The sequence below is a fragment of the Brugia malayi genome (genome assembly GCF_000002995.4).
Source record: "Brugia malayi strain FR3 genome assembly, contig: Bm_v4_Chr2_contig_001, whole genome shotgun sequence".
Taxonomy (NCBI): Eukaryota; Metazoa; Nematoda; class Chromadorea; order Rhabditida; family Onchocercidae; genus Brugia; species Brugia malayi.
This window is the reverse complement of record NW_025062476.1, coordinates 4,918,097-4,941,462: the sequence shown is the minus strand read 5'-3', so window position 1 is coordinate 4,941,462 and position 23,366 is coordinate 4,918,097. Positions and strand designations below refer to the sequence as shown.

General features: G+C 28.5%; 5 protein-coding genes across 6 annotated transcripts; 4 read left to right on the top strand and 1 right to left on the bottom strand.

Moving 5' to 3' along the window:
- Positions 1-1,893: 1,893 nt before the first annotated feature.
- On the top strand, positions 1,894-4,002 carry Bm6585 (uncharacterized protein; the record flags this gene model as incomplete). Its single annotated transcript, XM_001891876.1, has 8 exons — positions 1,894-1,952; positions 2,112-2,172; positions 2,384-2,492; positions 2,759-2,874; positions 2,970-3,117; positions 3,239-3,324; positions 3,475-3,622; positions 3,866-4,002. 8 exons carry the CDS (start codon positions 1,894-1,896, stop codon positions 4,000-4,002), a joined length of 864 nt encoding a protein of 287 aa, XP_001891911.1.
- A 3,178-nt stretch (positions 4,003-7,180) lies between these two features.
- Positions 7,181-13,954, top strand: Bma-cpt-1 (Choline/Carnitine o-acyltransferase family protein; the record flags this gene model as incomplete). The annotated part of the gene is made up of 15 exons (XM_043078459.1): positions 7,181-7,339; positions 7,810-7,958; positions 8,423-8,591; positions 8,815-8,916; positions 9,054-9,253; positions 9,331-9,454; positions 9,620-9,798; positions 10,513-10,744; positions 10,942-11,075; positions 11,489-11,642; positions 12,078-12,236; positions 12,528-12,662; positions 12,882-12,985; positions 13,339-13,603; positions 13,886-13,954. 15 exons carry the CDS (start codon positions 7,181-7,183, stop codon positions 13,952-13,954), a joined length of 2,334 nt encoding a protein of 777 aa, XP_042934393.1.
- Positions 13,955-14,770: 816 nt separating this feature from the next.
- On the top strand, positions 14,771-16,539 carry Bm6589 (spermatogenesis associated 11, putative; the record flags this gene model as incomplete). Its single annotated transcript, XM_001891874.2, has 4 exons — positions 14,771-14,977; positions 15,472-15,645; positions 15,902-16,029; positions 16,335-16,539. 4 exons carry the CDS (start codon positions 14,771-14,773, stop codon positions 16,537-16,539), a joined length of 714 nt encoding a protein of 237 aa, XP_001891909.2.
- Positions 16,540-17,558: 1,019 nt separating this feature from the next.
- Bma-vps-2 (SNF7 family protein) lies at positions 17,559-19,461 on the bottom strand (the record flags this gene model as incomplete). Of its 2 annotated transcripts, none has more annotated exons than XM_043078458.1 (4): positions 17,559-17,720; positions 18,207-18,437; positions 18,760-18,858; positions 19,153-19,461. In XM_043078458.1, 4 exons carry the CDS (start codon positions 19,459-19,461, stop codon positions 17,559-17,561), a joined length of 801 nt encoding a protein of 266 aa, XP_042934392.1. The 2 variants fall into 2 exon arrangements, with proteins under 2 accessions (XP_042934392.1, XP_001891908.1); XM_001891873.1 differs by having other exon boundaries at positions 19,153-19,320.
- A 712-nt stretch (positions 19,462-20,173) lies between these two features.
- Bm9739 (Uncharacterized protein) lies at positions 20,174-22,858 on the top strand (the record flags this gene model as incomplete). Its single annotated transcript, XM_001891872.2, has 10 exons — positions 20,174-20,239; positions 20,439-20,562; positions 20,956-21,074; positions 21,209-21,373; positions 21,478-21,576; positions 21,815-21,904; positions 22,035-22,138; positions 22,299-22,408; positions 22,582-22,652; positions 22,766-22,858. The coding sequence occupies 10 exons, from the start codon at positions 20,174-20,176 to the stop codon at positions 22,856-22,858; spliced, it is 1,041 nt and encodes a 346-aa protein (XP_001891907.2).
- Positions 22,859-23,366: the final 508 nt, after the last annotated feature.

The following is a 23,366-nucleotide window of genomic DNA, read 5'->3' as shown; positions in this document are numbered from 1 at the left end:
TTGCTAGCTAGGAATGGATTAGAAATTGAAGTAGATTGTACTAATTAATCGAATTGAATTTTTTGTAATTAAAAAAAACGAACAAACAAGGAAACATTAATTATTGATTATTAAATATTTAACTTCGATTGTTAGATTAATAAAGATTACATGAGTTGAAATATTTTTCATTCTTAATTTTTGCTAAATATTTATTCAATGAATGATAAAAGACTGATATTTGTCAATAAAATAGTGAAAGAGTTTAATGTCATTTACATCATTTAATAAACAAATTATCAAATTTTATCATTCGATTAAAACTTTATCATTCAGTTACTTATCCTACGGATCAACTGTATTCTTATATAATACGTATCGTTTATTTACTACTAACTTAGTTTCGACGTTATTTTTTTAACAAAATAATTAATAAAGTATATATTTACTATTAAATTTATTTTACAACATTAATTAAATTAAAGTAATTTCTTCTTTTTCTTAAAAAAAAAAAGAATATTTATTATGGCAAATTATGATCCAAATTGAATTATTAACAAATTTATTTTTGTGATCAAATTGCATTAGATTATTTTTTTCTTTTTTTTCAAAAATCTTTGGCAATTCAAATGTAAATTAAATGAATAATAATTTGGATTTTATAATTAGTTTTTTGCTTTAAAGAAACTTTTAATTAAATATTTATATAAATAGCATAGGCAATAAATCATCTATTATTAGTATTCAAGTATTTTACTCATGCTATTACAGTTTGTCATAAATTTAAATTAATATTTTTCAACCATACATTGTTACATTTAAACAATCATACCATTAAAAAAATTACTGTTAAAATTGAAATGATTTTAATTTTAATATATAATTATTACATTTCATTAATGCAATTAATTCATATATTTAATATACATAATTAACATACAATTAATAATTAATATACACAATACGTTGTAATTATCTATTATTTGTTAATTGCTGCCCAGATTACGCTATACTTCCCTGATCCCAGTTTTTTTCTTTTTTTATTATTATTAAAAACTATATTATGACTTTATCGCTTTTTATTCCATAACAAAATACTATTTTAAAAATGAATTAATCATATTATGTTTTTATCATCATCATTAATCAGTTGTTAATAATAATTATTAAAAGTTGTTATCAATTATCAGTTAAATGATATTGATTATCATTAATGCTATTGAGTTGTAAATACTCGTATTTGTCATGAAACGAGTATTATAGATACGATAGTAACATATTATCTGCTCATTGCTACTGTTCCGTGTTCACGTGGATTACTTTGCACGTGGGTTACTTTAACGTTAAGTATTTAATTTATTGTAGCTGGTGTTTAAAAGTAATGTAAGTCTTTGATATCTGATTGAACCGAAATTTCGATATGTTTATTGCATCAGAAATATATTAATGTGAAAATTTTTCATCACTTCATATGAAACGTATAGTTTCACTGAAATATATGAAAGTTTCACAGACAGTTATAAAGTTTTGTCTTCCTTTTTCTTAATATAAAACCTTCTGATATATTATTCTTCTTTATCCATTTAATTAAATATTTTCCATGTAAGCATATTTGAAAGAACATTTTATTGCTTTTTTTTTTTTAAAGAAATTTAATAAGCAATGAAGTGTATACATTTGCGTTTGTAAGTCTTTAACACGTAATACGTAAAGTTCCCATTTTGCTGAATTAAAAAATGCTTAGCAATTAGAGTCGATTTTGCCGTTATAAATTCATGTATTCAGAGTGCAAATTCACGCATGCACTTATTTAACCTGTTTTTCTTATTATTTTCGACGATTAACTATGACTGTAAGTGTCACTTTACAGCTACAGCACTCCACGTTTGTTTTTATTCCACGTGTTATCACAACATGGGAGTTCTCCGCCAAAAATCAGGTTTGCTGATGACGGGTTATGTTACGTTGGATGAGTAAGCGCTTTTTTTTTTTTTCTTTACGAAACACTTTAGTAGAATGATTCAATGCATTTTTCAGTTATTATACTTATTGTAAGATTTGATGGTTTTCAAGTGGTGTTTAATCAGGAGGTCAACTGTGTTAGTGGAGAAATTGAAAAAGCCGTTTTTCAGTTACCTACTTGATGATGGAAGTGAGGATGAAATTCATTCCGAAAATGTTATCAGCGAAAATGTGACGCAGAGCTCTACATCCCATCGAAGAAGGCAAAAAATAAGTTTTTCTACCTGGTTTAAGTTTAAAATTGATGAAATGTTTCATTGGTTAATTTCTGGGACTCATAGACTTATCGATTAAGGGAGATGGAATTCTGTCGCTGTCACAACTCCTTTAATAAAAAGGTTCGAGTTACGAAAGATGTTGATGAATTCTTTTTTTTTTTCAGGATGGACGTAATCTAAAGAAGACAAAGTGGTTAAGGGATATGACAGGTGATTTAAACATGGTAAGAAAGGGACAGATGGGTGCACGGAAGCAACGAAGATATGAGAATGGTTTTTTTCTTTTTTCAAAATATTCGTATTGAACATCGTGCTTGAACTATTCAACAAAGCGTAGTTATTGATTGCGTTGTTTGTAATGTGTAAAAAGATGAGTAACTGATTTGTAAGAGTTAAATAATAGTTGAGTAACTTCTTACTAAAGCATGCTTGTATAACTTTATTAACGAATAAAATTAATGGAATTAGTGACTCGTTTTAAAACACTATGAACATATATTTCCAAATATTTCCAAGTCTTAATTTTTTTTTTCTTGTAGCACGGCTTTTATATTCGATGGCGGATGCGGAAGATATCTGCGAAGATTATTCTGATATCTTACACTCAACAGTTACAGCTCTTTCAAAGCTGTTCATCGAAGATGGGAATATGCAGGTGAAATTCGCGATCTTAAATAGTTTGGTTCGTTCAGCCTTTAGAATCTTAGCATAGCAGTTTCATGAACTGGTATGAAAAGAAAAACTCTTCAGGCTTGGAATACTTTTATTGAAAAGAATGAAGAAGAACAAAGAGAATTTTTGAAAAGTTGTGAAGCAGACGAAACACATGAACATTGCTCTTGCTCTGATGGCTCTTATTCCCAAGTATTTGATAACTGTGAACAACAGGCTTCTGATAGTTCGTTTCTGATATATCTGTTTGTAGAATGTGATTTATTGCTTGTAGGAATACGTTTGCTATCAAGAATCCTATAGGCTATGTATAGATATTAAAATTCCCTTATCAAGTAAAAATTTAGGCCATCCATTACATTCAGCAAAAGCTTCGTTTTCGCGTTTGAATCGACGATTCAGAATGATATTAAGACATAAAACACTACCACTGGTATGTATATTTCGCTTTTGTAAATTTGAAATATGGAGTTTATGTATCACACTTAGGGCTATATTCGATTGTCCTTTTTATGTTTCTTTTTTATACCGTTAGATGTTTTAATATGTCACCATTTTGTCCGCAGCTTAATCTTGATTACAGGAATTTATGGCTGTAAATGAAAAAGAAATGAGAAAATTTTTCCATAGTAATGTATTACCAATATCGGAATGGTCTTCATCTGTCCTACCACGTTTGCAGCGTCTTATCATACATGCGCTATCGCAATATCTTTCTCTTATCTCGAAAAGTAATTTTCTCGATAGAATTTTTGTAGAATAGGAGTTTGTCTAGATTATCTCTGAAAAACATCTGATGATTTACATGCTTTCTTTTCTTTTCTTCATATTGCCTAAAATGATTTGACATTATTGTGATAATCGAGTTTGAATCCAATTTTATGACAACACATCAATTAAAAATTACTGAAATCGTATAATTAATATCATTTTAATAATTAAAACAAATTCTATAAAATAGTCTCTTAATTAAGGCGTAGTTGTTGGTAATGGTGATGAGAAGCTTGTCAAAGTTCGCAATAAATACTGCTCATTCCGGCCACCTTCGGAAACATTGGTTGATTATTTGAAACGAATACACGGAGCTGATAACGCTGGAAAAGTTTCTTGATGTAAATTTTCAATATTTCGGATCCGATTTCTTGGAATTTGTGATAGGCTCAGCAAGCAGACTGATTTGTTTGCTTTTGTTCTTTACCTTACTTGTTTATCTTCGGGGTGAATTGGAGCTACGTTTGGCATAATAATTTTTGTTAATTTGGATAAGGGACCTATTGTAAAAAAAATCATGAAAGTCACACTGAATTGCATTTTCTATAACTGTTTAATGATTTTGGAAATATTTCTAGTCGATTTGAAAGCAGTTATTGTTCAGCTTTTGAAATGTGCCAAAAGACATTCATTTTTTCAGTGCCGAGTAATTCCATGATGTGTTTACTAAGTTTTTTATTTTTTGCTGAAGATTTTCAGCTTGATTTTCAAACTCTTTTTGTACTTTTCTCAATTTCTTGTTTGCCGAAAGTTTTAAATTCAATATTAATTCAGGAGCTGAGTTGGCAAGAATTTGAAAATTTCGGGAAAAATGTATATTTTTTGCTACTTCTATACATATTAATAACAGAAATCTGTCTATATATATATATTAATAACAACACAACGATGAAATAATAGCTTATTATTTCATCGTTGTGTTGTACTTTTATACTTATTCCTAGAGATTGTTTCATTTCTTCTTTTTTGAAATGCGGTTATGTTTCAAAAAAGTAGTGGAAACAACTTCACTTTTTCTTGGTTAGTATTCAAGTGCAAGAACACTATGTAGGATAACGCTTTCCGTTTAAAAACGTTTCGACATTAGACTTTAGTCTCTGTAATCATTGATGAAAAAGCGTAAAAATAATTAGAAAACACTGAGAATACTACATGAATATCAAAAGTATATTTACGTTTTCGAGACTTTGGATATAATAGTAATAGACTGAAAACTGTCTTAGTTCACTTTATTAGATATGCATGTTACTGAGAAGTATGGTTTGATTTTTTCAAACAAACAAAATGGAAATTCAAGTTACCGTTGGTTTATAACGCGAATTAGTTTTATTCTTCAAAGAATGGAGGAAAGAGAAAGTTTTTAGTTTGTACTCCTACCTCTATTTACTCTTGCATCTATAAGTGAGTTTAAATGTTTTTCTATTTCTTCTATCTTTGACTTTGATTTTTATTATGGATGTCATAGTGGAATGTCATAAACGATACACTGCAATACCATAAAATTACACTTCTATTTCTTCGATAGTAATAAGTGAAGGGAAGATATGACTCCTCGGATTTTTGTATTTAAAAATATGTTGGATGAGAAAGATGAATGGTAAGAAAGGTTAAATTCTGAGATCTACAAGACGGATGAGTATTTGTTAATTATCCACTTATATGTTAGCAAAGTAGAATAATGAATTCTTTACTGAGAAATCAATATTAGCATCGAAATCGATGGATGCAAGGAGGAGGACTGTTTTTAACTAAGAATATATAGTATACTTTGTTTTCCTGTAATATACTTTGAAAGGTAATAAGCAGAATATTAAACGACATAGCAATAATAAGCTAGAATTTTAAATTTAACCAATTAATATAAATTTTATTTCTTTAAACAAAATGAATATGCACTAGTTTCTTATTGCAGTTTGATGTGTTTAGCGTAGTTTTTTGTTTGTTTCAAATTAGTTGAAGCTTCGGGTGATATTTTTTGTGCTAAGTTGAAGTTATCACGATAATTTTTGAGTTATATACTAATTTAAAACAAATGCTTACAGTTTTACTAAGGTAAATTTTATTTACCGATAGTGAATACTTAAATGAAAATGTGAGTTAAATTTGTTAACGTTCATAACGTTAATAGTGATGGAAATGTTGACACTGTTGCGTTATTACAGATATGATTCATTGGTATCACAACTTACTATTCAGATTTATAGATTCCTTTTTTTTCTTTGATTAACAAGAAATACGACGAAATTTTTTTGGCATAAAGGTTGATTTTTTTTTGTTTGCAGATTAGTATTTACTTAATGTCTTTTATATGTTTTACTAGATGTTAGGTATTGCTGTAATTTAGTACTAAACATTTAGATCTAAAAATATTTAACATCGAACAGACTGAGAACATGCGGTACTATCAGATTAATATGGTTATCATTTTTCATGCTATTTTTTTTATCAGGCAATTGGTAATTACAAAATGAATGCAAAGTTAACGGATTTTGAAGCGGGATAATATATGAGCTTATAACAGGTGAAGTTAGAATCATATTAATTTTAAAATAACTTTAATTAATTAGTCTTAAATACTTTAATTAGCATATATCTGTGTTTGTTTCAGTAATATCAGTCAAGATCATTACAGAAGCATTGATACTTATATAATTATGAATATTTTGTATTGGTGAAGAGAAATTTTGCTGGAATAAGATGGATATATCAGTGGAACATACACTAACTAACGATATAGTTCGGAGTGTTATCTTATTTGTTTGTATCAAGAATATCGCATTAGGTCAAGTATTTATCAAAAAAGGAAATGGAAGTAAAAGAAAAAGAAAAAATTTGGTGAAACGTATAAATCATATGAACTTATTAGATATTCTATGATGAATTTGGTTTTTTTTTTATTTTTAGATGATAAGAAGAGAGAGTATTTCGACCCATTTTTCTGCCATGAATCCGGTTAATGATGTAATGAATTGGGTGTATTATTATGAGAAGTACACTAAGTATGCCTTGTTGTTGTTTTTTGGACTTTGCACTTTGTACCACTTTGTATCACGTTCAATGGCACTAACTCGTTCAACAACTCATTTCAGTTTCATTAAATGGTAAATTATTGCATGACTCTGGATTGGTATTTCGGTGTTATTACTGATATTTGATAATATTATAAAATTTTTTTAATATTAGATGTTATATCATTTATTGCTTTCGTTCATTGCAAAATTGTAAATTTAATAAGCATAATTCTTTTATTTCTATACGTGCATTGTGAAGTAAAGCTCTTTATCATAAGAAATATTTTTGCAAACGTTTACTTTTAATGTGAATTTTAAACTTTCTTCTTTTCATCAAAAATTTATCTTTTATTCATGACTGTAATGAGGATTGTATTTGATAAAAATCTATGTTGCATTCCCAGATATCACAAACATTTAATGATTTTAATATTAACCAAGTTTTGCAGGATAGAAGTTTTAATGAAGAGATTTATTTAATCATTTTTAGGACTTTACAGTCAGTTCATGGAATTAAAGGAAGCAATGGCAGAAGCGCACAGTATTGCTGCGCTGTCTGTTTCGCTAACGCATGACGGCATATCCGTATCATACGATCAAGAATTACTTAATGAAATTTTGCATTCATTCTTTCGAGCTTACAAAAAACGTGTTGCACGTTTTAAGGTATGCCAATTTTTCATGAATTAAGCAATGTTTTTTTTTTTTTTTTTTTAAATAGAAGCAAATTTCTATTAAAATTTAGGTGAATTTGACAATTTAAATGACACTGTAATTCTTAATTATTCGTTGAAATTACGAGGAATTTTGAAAGTAACGCTTTTATAAATAAAATTAGTTATAATTTTATGAAAGTACTCATAGATATTTGTATTTTATTGTATAATCTATTTCAAAGATACTGTATAACCTATTTAAAAAATTTTTTTACTTATCCTTGCTAACCGTTTGTTATGTTGAACAGGTTTGTTGAAGAACAAAGACTGATTTTAGAATGTGTTGATTATCAAAGCATATAATATTTTATCAATGATTCATTTACAAAATATATTTTTATTGTCTCTGTTTCCTTCCATTTATTAAACTAAATTATAAAATATTACCTAATTAAATTAGAAAGTATTATTTAATTGCAGAATAACTTTTATAACGGTATCTTCCCAGCAAATGCTTATACAATGTGTATAGTTATGTTTATAGTCAGTTTTTTATCAACTTTTCATTATGATTTTTCATTTGGTACACTATATTTACTGCGATATTATATCTTCTACTCATTTTTTGGGTAACTTTTTTTTCCGATTTCTTTTCGTTCCTTTCAAATTACCATTATAGCATACTTTTTGTTTTTACTGAAACTGCAGCTTTAAATTAAATTTGTCAGGCATTAATGACAGCAAGATTGGTAAAGGAGTTTCTGGTTTTTATGAAATGATTAAAAATCATGTTGCCAAAGTTTCAATTTGAAATTTTTGATTATTGCAAGTGAAGCATAATTAAATACAATATTTTTTAATATTTGATTGTAACACTTTTTGTTCGATATTAATTTTTTTACTATACTGTTCTATCTTATAACATGATATAATTCTTGTTTTTCCGTGGAGTCTTAATCTTCCAGTCTTAATACTTTCAAGTAATCCAGGATAAGCAAATCTAAGATAGATGAAATAGCTAGCTAATTTTTCTGTATTTTTTTTCAATGAATACTTTATTTCTAAAAGATACCATCATTATTTATTTTTATAGCAGTGGTGTGTTTACTCAAGTATTCTCGTTAATGCTATATGGAATTTTTGTATGGTTTGTGATAATTCAATTCATCCGGTTAAGTCTGAAATGTTTTTTGCTCTATAAAGGTTGGATGTTTGAAAATCCTCATTTACGACCACTTTCAAAATCATCAAAGTTGTGGTTGGTAAGCTAATGCTTTTCTTCTTTGTATCATAATTTCTTGTTTTTGACAATGACTTGGTAATTTCCGTGTGGTTTTAGTACTAAGTTTTTTTTTTTTTTTTTTATAAACAATACGTTGTTGTCTACATTTCGAAGCTCATGCAAAGATTTCTGTTGTGACTTATTCCCTGTAATATACTGGGAAATCATGAATTGAAAAATTCTGAATTATTTTTTGTTTGCAGACTCTTTTACATCTATTATCAAAAAGCGGCCTTATGTTACATTCATTTCAAGGAGCTTTGCCTCGTCTGCCATTACCGCGACTAAACGATACTCTTGATAAGGTTAACATTGAATTAGAAGAGAGTAGTTTTTATGCTTGAAATAACTGCTCAGAGCATTTAGGAAAATCATCATCATTATAAATGGAAATTCATTTTCAAAAGATGGTTAATTGGAAAAAAAAAATCAAAAATTTCAGCACCTTTGTACGATGCGTCCGGTGTGTACAGATAAAGAATATGATGAGCTAGTTCAACTTACAGAAGAATTTCGTACTGGGGTGGGACGGCATTTACAGTGGTACCTAATTATTAAATCGTTCCTTTCGATCAACTATGTGGCAGAGTGGTGGGAAGATTTTGTTTATTTGCGACAGCGTTCACCGATAATGATTAACAGGTTAGTTTTTTTTTTTAAATCTAAAGGACTGAACTTATGTTGAGAGATTTTTTTTTTTTGAATAAGTTGTTTTTCAGCAATTACTATGGCATGGATTCAATCGTAGCACATCCGACATGTAATCAAGCGGCTCGTGCTGCTACAGTGACTTGGGCGGCGCTTTTGTTCCGCCGAATGATAGAACGACAGGAGATAAAACCAGTCAGTTTTCCAAACCAGATCTTTAAAATTTCTTGAAGAAATACCATTTTATATCTCCGATAAAGTGATCAATAGCAAATTTTATCGATTAAATAGCGATTAATAACGAATTTAATCGTTCGAAAATTTTTCACTCTTTTTGGATAAAAAGTTTTCTATTTACAGTTTGCATTCTTATCACAATTCAAAATACCACTTTGTACCTCTCAATATGAACGATTGTTCAACAGTTGTCGTGTGCCGTATTTGGAAAAGGATAAGTTTTATCATTGGAGTGATGCGAAACATGTTGCAGTTTATAGTAATGGCCGTTGGTTTCGTCTTGCTATTCATAATGGAAAAAGGTTAACCTTTAAAAAGTTCGAAATATGTTGCTAAATACGATGTAAGAAATATTTTACTGCATGCAAACATTTTTGAACTTGTCTTAAAAATGTCTATAACATGTCATATCAGTTTGTAAGCATTACTGAAATAGCTTTAAAAAAAGGAACTAGAATATAAAGAATTCAAGGAAGAAAAACTATAGAAACTTTGTTGGAAATTCTAAAATACAGAATATTTTAATTTTTATTTGTTAGAAGAAAAAAAAAAATGTTCAAATCCGATGATTGGTACATACAGCAGGCGAGATATGAAGTGATATAGGTTCAAAAGAACATCGATGAATTTTTAGGTAGAATTAAAAATTTAATTTTGGTTCGATAAGCCGTTCAAATTAAAAATTTAGGTAAAATTAAAAGTTCTTTAGATTTTCATATTATTTATTGTGTGTTATATGTTATTTGTTCAGTATCTTTCTCTTTTCCTTAACAAATAATATCATTGACAGTCAGAATCAGGAAATGGATTAAAATATATAGTTGAGTGCCCACGCCATTGTTTGCATTGAGAAATTAATGATTTCTTGCAAAAAAAAAAAAAATTCCAAAAAACTGAGTATTCTAAAAATTTTTAATGTTTGGCAAATTAATTAATAACCATTTATCATATATAAATTACAAGTTGATACATTTCATATGCAGGCAGGTTGTAGTTCATTCATTTTTTCTTTTTAGGTTATACGAGCCATGTGAACTTCAGAAAGGTTTTGAAGCAATATTGAATGAAAAAGTGAGCTCAGATGTGGAGGAAAGTTACATTGCTGCTTTAACAGCCAGTGATCGGGATGTATGGGCGCAAGTACGCAGAAATTATTTTACTTCCGGAATCAATCAACTTTCCTTGCATGCAATTGAAAAGGCGGCATTTGTAGTTATCTTGGATGAGCATGAAGTTTTCTATGATCCTGTAAGTTGCTTTTTCTTTTCTTCCCATAAACCACCAAATGATTGGAAAATTCTTCAAATATTCTCCGTTCTTTTAATATCAATTATGTTCTTGGAATTCTTGATATTATCCTAACATTATCCTAAAGCTAATATTTTTACAAAGAGCATTCGTTGCTAAGAAATTGATGGCATCATTAAATTTATGATTAAATTTAGAATGATCCATCGAAATTAGATTTCTGGGCTAGCAGCTTACTGCATGGTACTGGATGTGATCGTTGGTTCGATAAGTCGTTCAATTTCATCATTTTTAAGAATGGATATTTTGGTATCAATGCTGAGCATTCTTGGTTTGTGTTTCTTTTATCTTGTTTATTCTTATCCCTGCATTCAAAGCAATTGTCAAAGCTTCAGTACATTTTTAGTTGTAGGTAAGGAGCAGAATTGACTAAGAAATTTATAATAGTAATTAATTAAGGAATAATATAAATTAATTGATTAAGGAATAATATAATAGTAATTAAAGTTAATGCTAACAACAATCTTGCTTATCTAATGCGAAAAATTGCAAAACAGATTTTTTCCGAAAAATTGCTTTTTAGATTTTTAAATATTACTAGACTGCTCAGTAACTATTTGATTACTATTCACATATTTTAATTGGAAGTGTTTCGAATCAATTTTGCTTCTTGTTATTAATTTTCATTTTGCAATTTGTTGTGAATAGTAAATTGATCACGTAAAACTCCATGAAATGCTTCAGGGGCGACGCGGCAGTGATAGCTCACTTAATGGAATTTTGTACTATAAAAACAGTTTGTGAATATAATTATGATGAAAATGGAAATACACGTGGACAAGTGGAATCGATCCCGAAATATGATCGATTACGATGGCACATTACACGTGAATTAAATGTAATTTATCCTCATATTTTAGCATATGTTTCATATATTATTATTATTTATTGTTTATTGTTTACTGTTACTGGCAAGAACTTTTTTTGTTTGATGTTATGTAAATTCAGACATAATGCTTTGGCTGAGAATGCTTATTTCCGACAGCTACAACGGAATAAATTCAATCTAATTAAAAAAAAAGGACTCTCTTACAAGACGTACCTTAATTGATGATGTAGAAATGGCTTTGTTGGTTTGAACTAAATATGGTAAAAGCCTTATAAAAAAACTGAATGATCAAGCTGGTCGATCTCGTTCAGGAACTGTTAATAGATAGGATGTTAGAGTTACTTTATCATGTTTTCCAGGAAAGTAAGGAGTTCAACTCCAACATGCAAATATGCTGAATAGATTAAGAAATTTTTAAGATTGTTTTAAATTTTTTTATTTCAGACCACAATAATGAAATGTTTTCAAACAGGACGTGCCTTAATTGATGATGTAGAAATGGCCTTGTTGGTTTGGACTAAATATGGTAAAGGCCTTATAAAAAAGTTACGCGTATCACCAGATGGTTTTCTTCAGTTGGCTTTACAACTTGCATTCTACCGTGTAAATTCTTCATAAAAATCATTTGATGGGGTTAACTTGACAACGTTTAATTGATTTTTTCTCTTTATTATGAGTAAAATTTGTCCATGTAGATGACGTTAGATTAATGGTCTTTTATTCTATGCTTCAAAATCTTCTATTTTCAATATCATTCAAATTAAGACTGACTTGTCTTCAAATATATGTTTATATTTGAATCTTTTTATGTATTAAATAACTGAATCGGCATTTTCACATGATTCACCCTTTCTTTAAATTCAAGATTTTTGATCTTGCAAAATGTTTGTTTAGAATCAGAAAAAGTTTGCTTTAACTTACGAAGCAGCAACGGCACGTTTATTCCGAGAAGGACGAACAGAAACTGTTCGATCATGTTCCTCGTATAGTTGTGACTTTGTTCATGCTATGCTCGATCCAGATCAAACTGTAATTTTAATTCGTCTATTTCACTTTGCTGTTTCAATTTTTTTTTTTTTCTTTTTTAAATTTCGAGACAAAACAAGGACTTTTCAAATAAAAAATATGAAAAGGCTCTTTTCAAACTTCCGTTTTAACATTGTTACTCAGATAATCTGACTTCTTTACTTATGCATCTTTCTAAGTATTCTCTGAGTACCTTCCCGACAAGTATCTTCTATATTTTAGCATCAGGAGAGATTAAAATTGCTTAATGCTGCTTGTAATTATCATCAAACAATGTACCGTGATGCGATGTGTGGTAAAGGGGTTGATCGACATCTTTTTGCTCTGTAAGACTTAAACGTATTTAGGAATTTTTACTATTATTTAAAATTAAAAGTCATAGTGTTAAACGAATCTTTCCTTCTTCCCTTAATCAGTTTTCAACCCAATCAATCGAATTATTCAGTGCAATATGGTTTGCTGTAATAACGCAACCGTAAGTTTGGGAAAACTCGGTATTGCTGTAACAAGTTGATATTGTGAATTTATTCCATTTAATCCATCTATTGATGGGAGTTTAAAATTTTGAACCAATTGATCTCATCTTTTTCAATTTCAACACATTCTATCTAATACAATCAAACTTGCGTTCATTGAAAAAGAAAAAAAAAAGCAAGAATGATTTCTTTTTTTTTTATAGGTACATTGTTATGCGCTATCTAAAATTTAAATCGCCATTCTTGGAAAGAATATTCCCACCCACTTTTTTGCTTTCTACTAGTCAAACACCATTGAATCAATGTGGTGAAGAAGTAAAATATGTTAATCTTGACCCTCATAAATTTGGCACTGCTGGTGGTGGTTTTGGACCAGTAGCTGATAATGGTTATGGTGTTTCATATATTATCGTTGGCGATGATATGATTTCTTTTCACATTTCATCGAAACGTTCAGCACATAATACGGTATATGTTTTGAATTTGCATTAAGTTGTAATTAAGCTAACTTCTAAGAAATTTCGTCTTGAATTTCAGTTTGCGAAATTTTTGTTACAGTCCCTTTGCTTTGAATGATTTTTGTTTCCTGAAGAACAGTCAGATTTTCAATGAATTTTTCTATGGAAACTTTTTATTTATCTCTAATGCTTTCTACTGGTCTTTAATTCTGTTAGTTTTAATGTGAGCAACTGAAATGGCTTATTTTTGATTGCTGTATTCAATTTATATGTTATATTTAATGATTTACAGAGTTCGGCAAGATTACGGGATGATATCGCTAGAAGTCTTGAAGATATGAGCTTACTTTTGCAAGGGTAATAATAAGACATCAGAATTTCCCGAACTGTTCAATCATTCATTCAGGAATTGATGATCTGCTTATGAATATGTGTGATAGTTAAAATGATAATGAATCACAGATTTTCATAAACTATTTCTTGTTTTAAAATAGCTTTTAAGGCATCTTTTAAGATACCTTTAACATCTTTATATATATATCATATCGAAAAATTTGTACAGTATAAATTGAGTGATAATTATTCAGTGATAATTATGTTTATTCGTATACAAATATAGATTAAAGATATTTTGCAACACACCGTGTATCACCGAATAAGTTTTGTGAATCATTAATTTACATTTAGTACTGGTATAAAGAAAGATTAGATTAGATATTTTTTAGCATATATATAATTTAGGTACAGTTAATTAAGTTTATATTTTTCAAAATTATTGTTGCGAGGAGATCGAACTATTATATAAACTCAAATAATAAGTATTTAGTGTTACGGAGAGATATTTCTATCATTCGAGTTGAGTACGGCATAAAATTGGTAGAGTTTCATACAACAATAAATTGATATATCGTACGTATATTGCAGAATTCCTTTTACAGCTTGTAGTTTAGAAAAAAAATTCACATATGTCAAACAATACAAAAAAAATATGTATAACTTGCGAGATGTGAATTCAAATTTATTGAATATAAATCAATCGTTAAATTGAGTTTTTTGTGTCTTCATTTTTAATTCATACTTAATTCATATACTAAAAAACATATCATTTGGTATTTTTCGCTAAATATCTTGACTTTTTTTTTCTGGGAAAGTTTCCGGATTTCAATCTCTTTTTTGGATGCATTTGTCCGTTTTTCGACATTCGGCAGTCAATTTGATTCATTTCCATAATCATACATTATGGTCAAAAGAGATGAAAAATGTATTGTTGCAATGCTGCACAGTTATTCCTAATTTTATTACGAAAGATGAAGAAATATCACTTTTGGATGAAATTAATCCACATATGAAACGAATTCGTTATGAAAAATCACATTGGGATGATGTAATCTGTTTTCTTCTTTTTTTTTTTTTTTTCATTTTTAAATTTCAAACTATTTTCGATTTTCTAGATTTAATTTGCAGTTAACTTGTAGCTTGATTTGTTTTTTTTTTTTTTTTTTTTTTTTTTTTTTTTACAACTTTATTTTTAATTTAAATTAATCAAAGTGTAATCCTGATTTGTAACATCGTCTATTTTTCGTTTATTTTTAAAATTTTGTCAGTAAGTCTTCTGGAATTTAATCTATGAATCTTTTATAAATTGAAAGAGCTGTTATCAAAAGTTAATGAAATTACTAAGGAATACTATGATTATTGTGATGTGTAAGTTTTATTTACGAACAATAGAATTTGAAATATGCAATACGTTTCTTTCACGTCACACATAACTGTTGGCAAATTATTCATGTTTTGCTCCATTCTAAACATAATAATCTTTTATAATATAAAAATATTTTAGTGCCCAAAACTTTGAGCTCACTAATTTCAAAAATTTAGGCTATTCACTTGTACCGTGAACGAGAACAGCTAAAGTGGCGAAAAGAAAATGAAGCTATTCTTGATCGAATTCGAAAACACTCATTCGAAAAAGAAGATAAACAACATTTATTTGTACATATCCTTGATTTACACGAAGATGGTGTTATTAAACCGCACATTGATAGTGTCAGGGTATGTATTCCCTTCTTCTTTTCTTTCAAATTTATTTTTATTATTATCAGAATGTATGACAATAAATCAAACTGTAAATGCATTTCCAATGTAAATAAAACTTTTTTTTTTGGTGTAGGAATTACATAATTTTATTTGCTAAACATAGTGATTAAAAGAATCTTTTAATTCTCTTAATAATCTTTTAATTACTAAACAACTAAAAATGTTTACACTTTTTGGATCGTATTTTTTATCTCTTGATTTTTCTCTCCAGTATTGTGGTGATGTTATCACTGGCCTTTCCTTGCTATCAGATGCTGTAATGCGTTTACGACATAAAGATCGAAAAGATGAACTCATTGTTGATTTATTTTTGCAACAGCGATGCCTTTATAGAATGGCGTAATATTTTCTTTTTTTATCAATTCATCGTTTTATATATTTCAGCATTTTCAGCTAAGATTTAAGTTTTATTATTAGCGAATTACAAGTCATTGAGATTTTGAGAATGGAAGTAATTGAAGCATTCTAGCTTGCTGAAAAGCCAATTTAACTGAATGAAATATTTGGTATTATCATCTTATATATAATCATACTGAGAATGTAATACAGTAAACTGTCAAGACTACTTTTTTATTAATTAAAGTTTCAACCACTGTCGCGAATTACTACAATAATTTATTTGCTCTACTGGATAAAAATTTCAGGGAATTTAGTCGTTATGAATTTTATCATGAAGTGCTTGGAAAAGCGGAATCATATTTCATGGAGAAGCCGATTCCACGGAGTCGTCGCATATCAATAGTGTGCCGTGATTTGCCACGTAATGTACAAGAAAATGAATCGCACACTGCCAGCAATATTGTAGGAAAAAGAGAATTACTGCAACGAAGTGATACTGAACGAATTTAGTTGTTATTATGCTAAACCGATCTTAAGTTAGGAAAATATGGGGATCAAACCTCAAATATTTCCTTTAAGTTAGAATCATCATGATGAATTATGCATGATGTAAAATCATCTGTGCTGCTGAAATAAATGTTGTATTTTCAAGTTACCTATATCAGCGAAAATAATTCTAAACTACTCCAACAATATATATAGTTGTTCATTCGGCAAAATGTTTATTAGGATGTATTAGGATATGAAATTACTGATCAAAGAAAAATTAAAAACCTCCTACACACAGCCTGTTGTTTTCAATAATGGTAAAAAAGACTGAACCTACCATACGTTTGAGAAGACGCTTCAATGAATTAATGGTTACTGCCGGTGACGTTATGTTATAATACTATTTTCTGAACAGCACAAAAATTAAAGACGTATCGATTTTTTTCTTTTTTTTTTTCAGCGTTAAAGCACCCACAAAAGTTACAATATTTCAAAGTGAAACCATGATTATCATTTGATGCAAGCATATTAAAATAAGAAAAAAAATGTATAATACAACAAATCAACGACTGCACAAAAGTAAGGACTAATTTTCTAAAAGAAACTTTTAAATAAAACCTTGCACTGGAAAACCATTGCAGTTTCGCAGTTAGCCCTTATCTTTACCTCGGCATGCTGATTTTTTGATCTTTTTTTTTTTTGTTCCTAAACTTTGGATACCAAGCATCAAAAATTGCGAGTTGCCATCAAAATAGTCCTTACTTTACTGCTTAGATCAAAGATATTTCTCAATCTATATCACATGAACGCAGTTCACACTTCGGAAAAAAAAAAGATTTGAACGACATTAAATGAATTGTTATTTTTCAACATGGATATGTCACAGTTCTTCGCTCTTATAGGCAGTTTGGAAGATATGAAAATAAAGAAATTAAGAGCAAAGTTATAATCCGAATTTGGAATACTTTTAAAAAAAAGAAAAATTCTGCAATAAATTTCGTAAAAGGAAACAACATGAAGTTTCAGAACTTTAATTTGATTCATTCCCGACGTAGATTTTCCAACCTAGCCTGTAGATCAGCATCTGCATCCGACAATGCTGGCTGCGGCTGTCGGTTTTGGTCTGCCGGCTTTAATGAACCTTGTGCTGCAGGTATCGCAGACAGTTCCTCATTCATCTGGATTCCTAATTCATCTAACACCTGCAAATAAATGATGTTCGGATGAATCTTCTGAAAATTATTTCATCACATATAACACAGCATGTTATATGTAGCCATGAGACTAACTGATTTTTGCAATATAACATGAACGCCTTTCTTTTCTTTGATAGAAAAGCAATAAAACTAATCAATACATCAAATTATGATATTCTTCAATGGTAAAACTAGCAATTATCAAAAGTTGCCATTTTAGTATATATTCTCATTGAAGTGAAAATCTGATGAAACATCAAGCCGGTCTCATGAGATGTCTCAGTAATAAAAAATCAAAGGCACAGTTCAAACAAACATATCACTCAAATATACAAGTAAAACAGTACCTGCAGTAATACCACAAAGCAGAACCTATATTCAAATTAACACAAAACAATTATCCTAAGCAATTAAAGTTTAAAAAAAAGAATGAAATTCTTATTATATATTGACTAAAACGATGAAAATTAAAGAAAATTACAAAATTTATACCTGAGCAACAATTGTTTCTGTTTCCTCTTCATCACCCTCATCTGCAATGGCATCATCTACTGCTTCACCCATCATTTCCTCTTTCATATCCATAATTTCTGATTGCCTTTCAAATTCCATCATTATTTTCTGGATCTGAGGCAAATTTAACTGTCGATTCATGTTTTGCATTGCCCGCGTTACGCCTTTCATTGCTTGTGCCATTGCATCTTGACTTTTTAGAGTTTGCACCTGCAAATCATTGATGTCTAAACTGATAAAATTTATTTAGGACATGTAAAGGAGCATCAAAGAGAAGAAATGACATAGCTCTTGGAATTTAAAAATATCGAACTTTTGAAACGATCATAATCAATTTCATGCTGATTACTATTTGAGCAAAAGTAATTTTGTATGACATGCCATACTTAACTTCGTTTAAGTCTTTGAACATAAAAAAACTTTAAATCGTACAAAAATTCGAATAACTTTTATCTGTATCCACAGCTCTGAGTGAAGTAATTAGAATAAAAACAGTCATTAGGAGAAAAGAAATCAATAATAAAAGAAATACCCTCAATGAGACGGCTTGTATGTTAGCTTTCATCATAATGAATTTTTTGACATGTCGGCGAGTCCGGACAAGATCTTTTGCCATAACTTTTACTGAATCCTGAAATTTCTTGAAAAATACTGAAAATTATATTTTCTACTTTTACAATAATTCTTAACATTTTCCTTTTGATAACATGAAGCTATTCGAAGTTGCACAGATCAACAAAGCATTCGCCCACTAAAATCATACTCAAAAAACTATTCTATGCTCATTACCCAATTTTTTTTATCATTTAATATATGTGGTTGGGTAATCTTGAACTTCACTTCGAGCAGATTTCAAAAACTTTGAAGTTCCTCAATAACTGGCAAATAATGGACATATGACATAAAATTCAAACGTATTTTCTACCATTTGATTCATTTTGGCCATTTTCTTAATATCAGCAATAATCTTCTTCTCCTGCATTTCAAGACGTGATCGTTCTCGGTCCAATTCACGCATCGCCTTATTCAACGCTCTCTGATTTTGTCGTAACATTTCGGCAGGTGTCTTCTTTCGGCCAAACAGAAAATCCATCTTGTTACCCGAATTATTTAATTTGTATTTTAAAGCTGAAAAATTATGAAAAACATACAGAGTGATTTCATCCCGTGCAATGCATTTTTTTGGCACTCGCAGAGTTTTTAAATGGTTTATCTGAACAAATAAACAGCGCATAACACATACACATAAGCTAACCACTGAACCACTGCATTTGATTTACCCATACTCCAGGTAAAGTGTTATTCCTGATGAGTATTTGACAAGTTAAACCTTTCGACCATCTAATGCATCATATCTTTATTATATATAACATCCTGAAAGATATCCATTACGGAAATTCTCAAAAATATTCACAAACTTTACAAAAAAAAAAAAAAAAAGATAGAATAAGAAAAAAAGATTTTCAACAAATACGACCAACATAGTATACAAATGTCGAGAGTACAACAATTTCAAATTTTCAGCTTCGAAAGTTAAAAAAGAGGAAAAAGAAGAAGCTGATTCATCGAAACAATGAATCACAGTTAAATTGCTGTATGAATTTAATGAAAAATAAAAAATTCTCGATGGAATATTTAGTTGAGAAGAATGAAACTACTTTTTAATAATTTCTAGAAACTTTTAAAATGCTACAGAAAGAAAAACCCTAAATGCGTTATCCACAAACATCGCTTAATGACACTGCCAATAAACAATGGTAAACAAACAAAAAAATGACACTTTGAGCAGAGAATAGCGAACAGTTTAATTCATAAATTTGACGCGCTATGCAAATTTTCACCTCATAGCATTAAATCTAAATTAATTTCATTTAAGAAACAAATCAGATTGAAATTGGTCATTTGATTTATTCATTTGCTAAAAGCTAATTGCAAAATCGAATCATATGGCATCATCAAATAATGGCAAATGTCGAATAAGTAGTTATTGCGTTATCATTAGAAATCCGAAGGTTTTTAATGGATTTGTCAAATTTTTCTAACTGATCCAAATCCAAATCAGAAATGTATGGAAAATGTTTGAAAATAACTAGAAATAACTATACTTCTAGTTCTTACTTAAAATTTTGATACTTATAAAAATATTTGTTAGAAAAATAAACAAAAAAAAAAAAACTCAGCAAATATTATCATTTTCTTTCGCTTTTTTAGCAAATTAAACTAACAATGGAATGCAATAAACAAAGTTTGAAATTAGATAATACTGAATTTGTAATTAATGAAGAACAAATGATTGCAATGTCCAATTTTTTCAAACGAATGTTAATTAGTGGCGGTACTTCAATTTTTTCCACTTTTGATAAATTAATTTAAATTGACTATTAAATTACAAAGAAGTTTTACAACGAAATTTTATGGTCTTAAATTTAAATTTTTGGAAATTTAAAATGAAGATTACCTAGTTTGCATAGTTCTTAAACTTTGCTTTTATTATTCTTATAAAAGTTCTAAGTGAAATAAAGTAATTGAATTACAAAATATGCAATTGATGGATTAAAATTAGCTTTATTTCAAAAAACTTTAAAAATTAAAATCAAAGTTTTTCTCGTTGCATTCTTGCTAAAACAAAATTCAATAGAGAAATCTTATTATTATCATATGAGTTATTATTGATTCAATTGTTAAAAATTTTCATTCCTTTCTAAATTACAACCAAATAATATTTTAGGGAAGAAAAAAATAATTGTACTTGACGAATTAAAGCAAAAAGAACCGTGCTTCAATGCGATCGGATTAGCAATTGCAATTTCATTTGCAGATGGATATGCTAAAATACCACTAAATCGAGTAAAGTTTTTTCTTTTTTTAAGAAAACAAAATTTTGTACTTGCAACTTTTGAATTTCACTCAAATTTCAATTGTTAAATTTTAATTTCAATATATTTAATGTTAAATTTCTTTTTTTTTTTTTTTTTTTAAAGATTATCAATGCATTAGCAGCGGCAAATGCCCTTGAAATGTGGGATATGCGTAAAGCAATCATCGAACAACTGCGCATATTAGCATCGAAACCGGAAAGTGCGCCATTTGCTATTAGTGTTGCTGTATGCAATTTGGAAAAAAATAAGGCAAAATATGTCGTAAAGGTTTATTTTAAATATTGTTTCATTTGCTAAACTGAATTTCTAATTTGTTTCCTTTTTTATGGATTATATACAAAGTTTGAAATTTACTTATTATAAATTTACAGCAATCATTGGATAAATTTAATGAAATAATCAAGCAGAATAGCTTTCTTGCTATCAATGATGCAAGTTTCGAGTTTCTCATTTCTCTCTTCATTTATGAGGTTTGAAATTATAAATTTTCATCCAATATGAAGTATGAATGAATACATTGCAATATTTATATATTAAATAGATCTGATAATTAGAGTTATAGAATTTCAATAACAATTATTTAGTTGAATGGATGTAATTTGTTTTTGATTATTAGTTAATCGATAATTTGATATGAATTCGATATCAGTAATATATTGATAATTATGAAATGAAATTTGAGCAAAATTAGGCATTTTGAATTTTTAGCATTCGACCACAAGTGAAAATCAAGTAGCAATTGGATTAGCAGCGCAAGCAATTAAAGTTTGGTGCTGTAATGATGATCAGCGTTACACGGTTCATTGATTGATTTCATTTCAATCATTCCAATCAGACAAAATAAATGAATCAAATAAGAGAATTAGAAATTGGAAAACATTAAATAAGAAAATTCTTAATCCTCCGTCTGTATAAGAATTTTTTTCAGTTTGTAAAGGATATACTTAATAAATTGCGATTATTCTGCAATTTTGATTTTATCGACCAAATCGAACGATTAACTGATCAAAATTTAGCAATTCACTCGTTTCGGTTATCTTTTATTCTTTTCATTTTCTTACAAAAACTATAATTTGTGTAAAGTTTTATTTGCACAAAAATTTTTAGTAGCATTTTTAATAGCATGTGAAATTATAAGTTAACAATTATCAGTAATTGTTAATTATTTGTTGATAACCTTTTTCTTTTCTAGAGATAAGGTAGAATTAGTTAATGATGCCGCCACTCAACATAATACATTTAAAATGATAAGCATAACTAGCGGTGATCCAATTACGGATTCCGATGAACCGTTGAAGTTTGGTAAATTTCCATAAAATTTTTCTATTCAAAATATTTTCACAATTATGTGAAATAAGTCTAAAAAAAAATATGAGAAACCATCTATCATTGTATTAAATTAATTATGATACATCTGCAAAAACACATTGTAACATTTCGTAATGAATTACGGAAAATATATATATATATTACAGAAACATTCCGTCAAATTGAGCTTCCAGCAGTTAAACCGGATGCAAACGGAATTCGTCATTATTCATTCACCGTAACTTTTCTTTTTGATTTTTTCCTTCTTTTTCTTCGTTGAAAATAGAATATAGCAATTTCAGTAATAATTAAAAATGTTTCTACTTAATATAATCCTAATTGATATTACAGATAGAATTTGAAGCACCAAAAGAACTACTTCTCTCGAATAAGCCAAAACTTATTGGCTTACAGCTTGAAGCAATCGTAGAATGTCCGAATTAATAAGAAACATACGAATACAACTGACCAAATTCTAATTTGTTTACTGTTCAAGCAAAAAAATTTAGACTGGCAAACTTGGCTACTTATTGACTTATTGCACTGACAATAATGTAAAAGAAAAAAGTGTTATCAGATAGTAATAGTAAGCTAATTGAGTGTATTAGTAATGTATTTGTTTAAGTTGATAATTCTATCTGATAACACTTCTTCATTATCTTTTATGAGAAAATAATTATATCAAAAATAAATTTTATTAATTTGGTTATATAATCATTTCAGGTTTTTTATTCTATTCATCAACTAAGCTAAATTAATTTTACAACTACTAATTGAATAGTAATTAATGTCAAAAGTTTTTGAGATATACATTGATTGAATATCTTTTTACTTGTATACTGCTTAAAAGTAACTCAATACTTTTTACTTATACGCTTGTAAAAGTTAAATTTAGCAATAAAATTTATTTTCAAACTTTTAAAAACAAACATATTATGGAAGTGTCGATTTA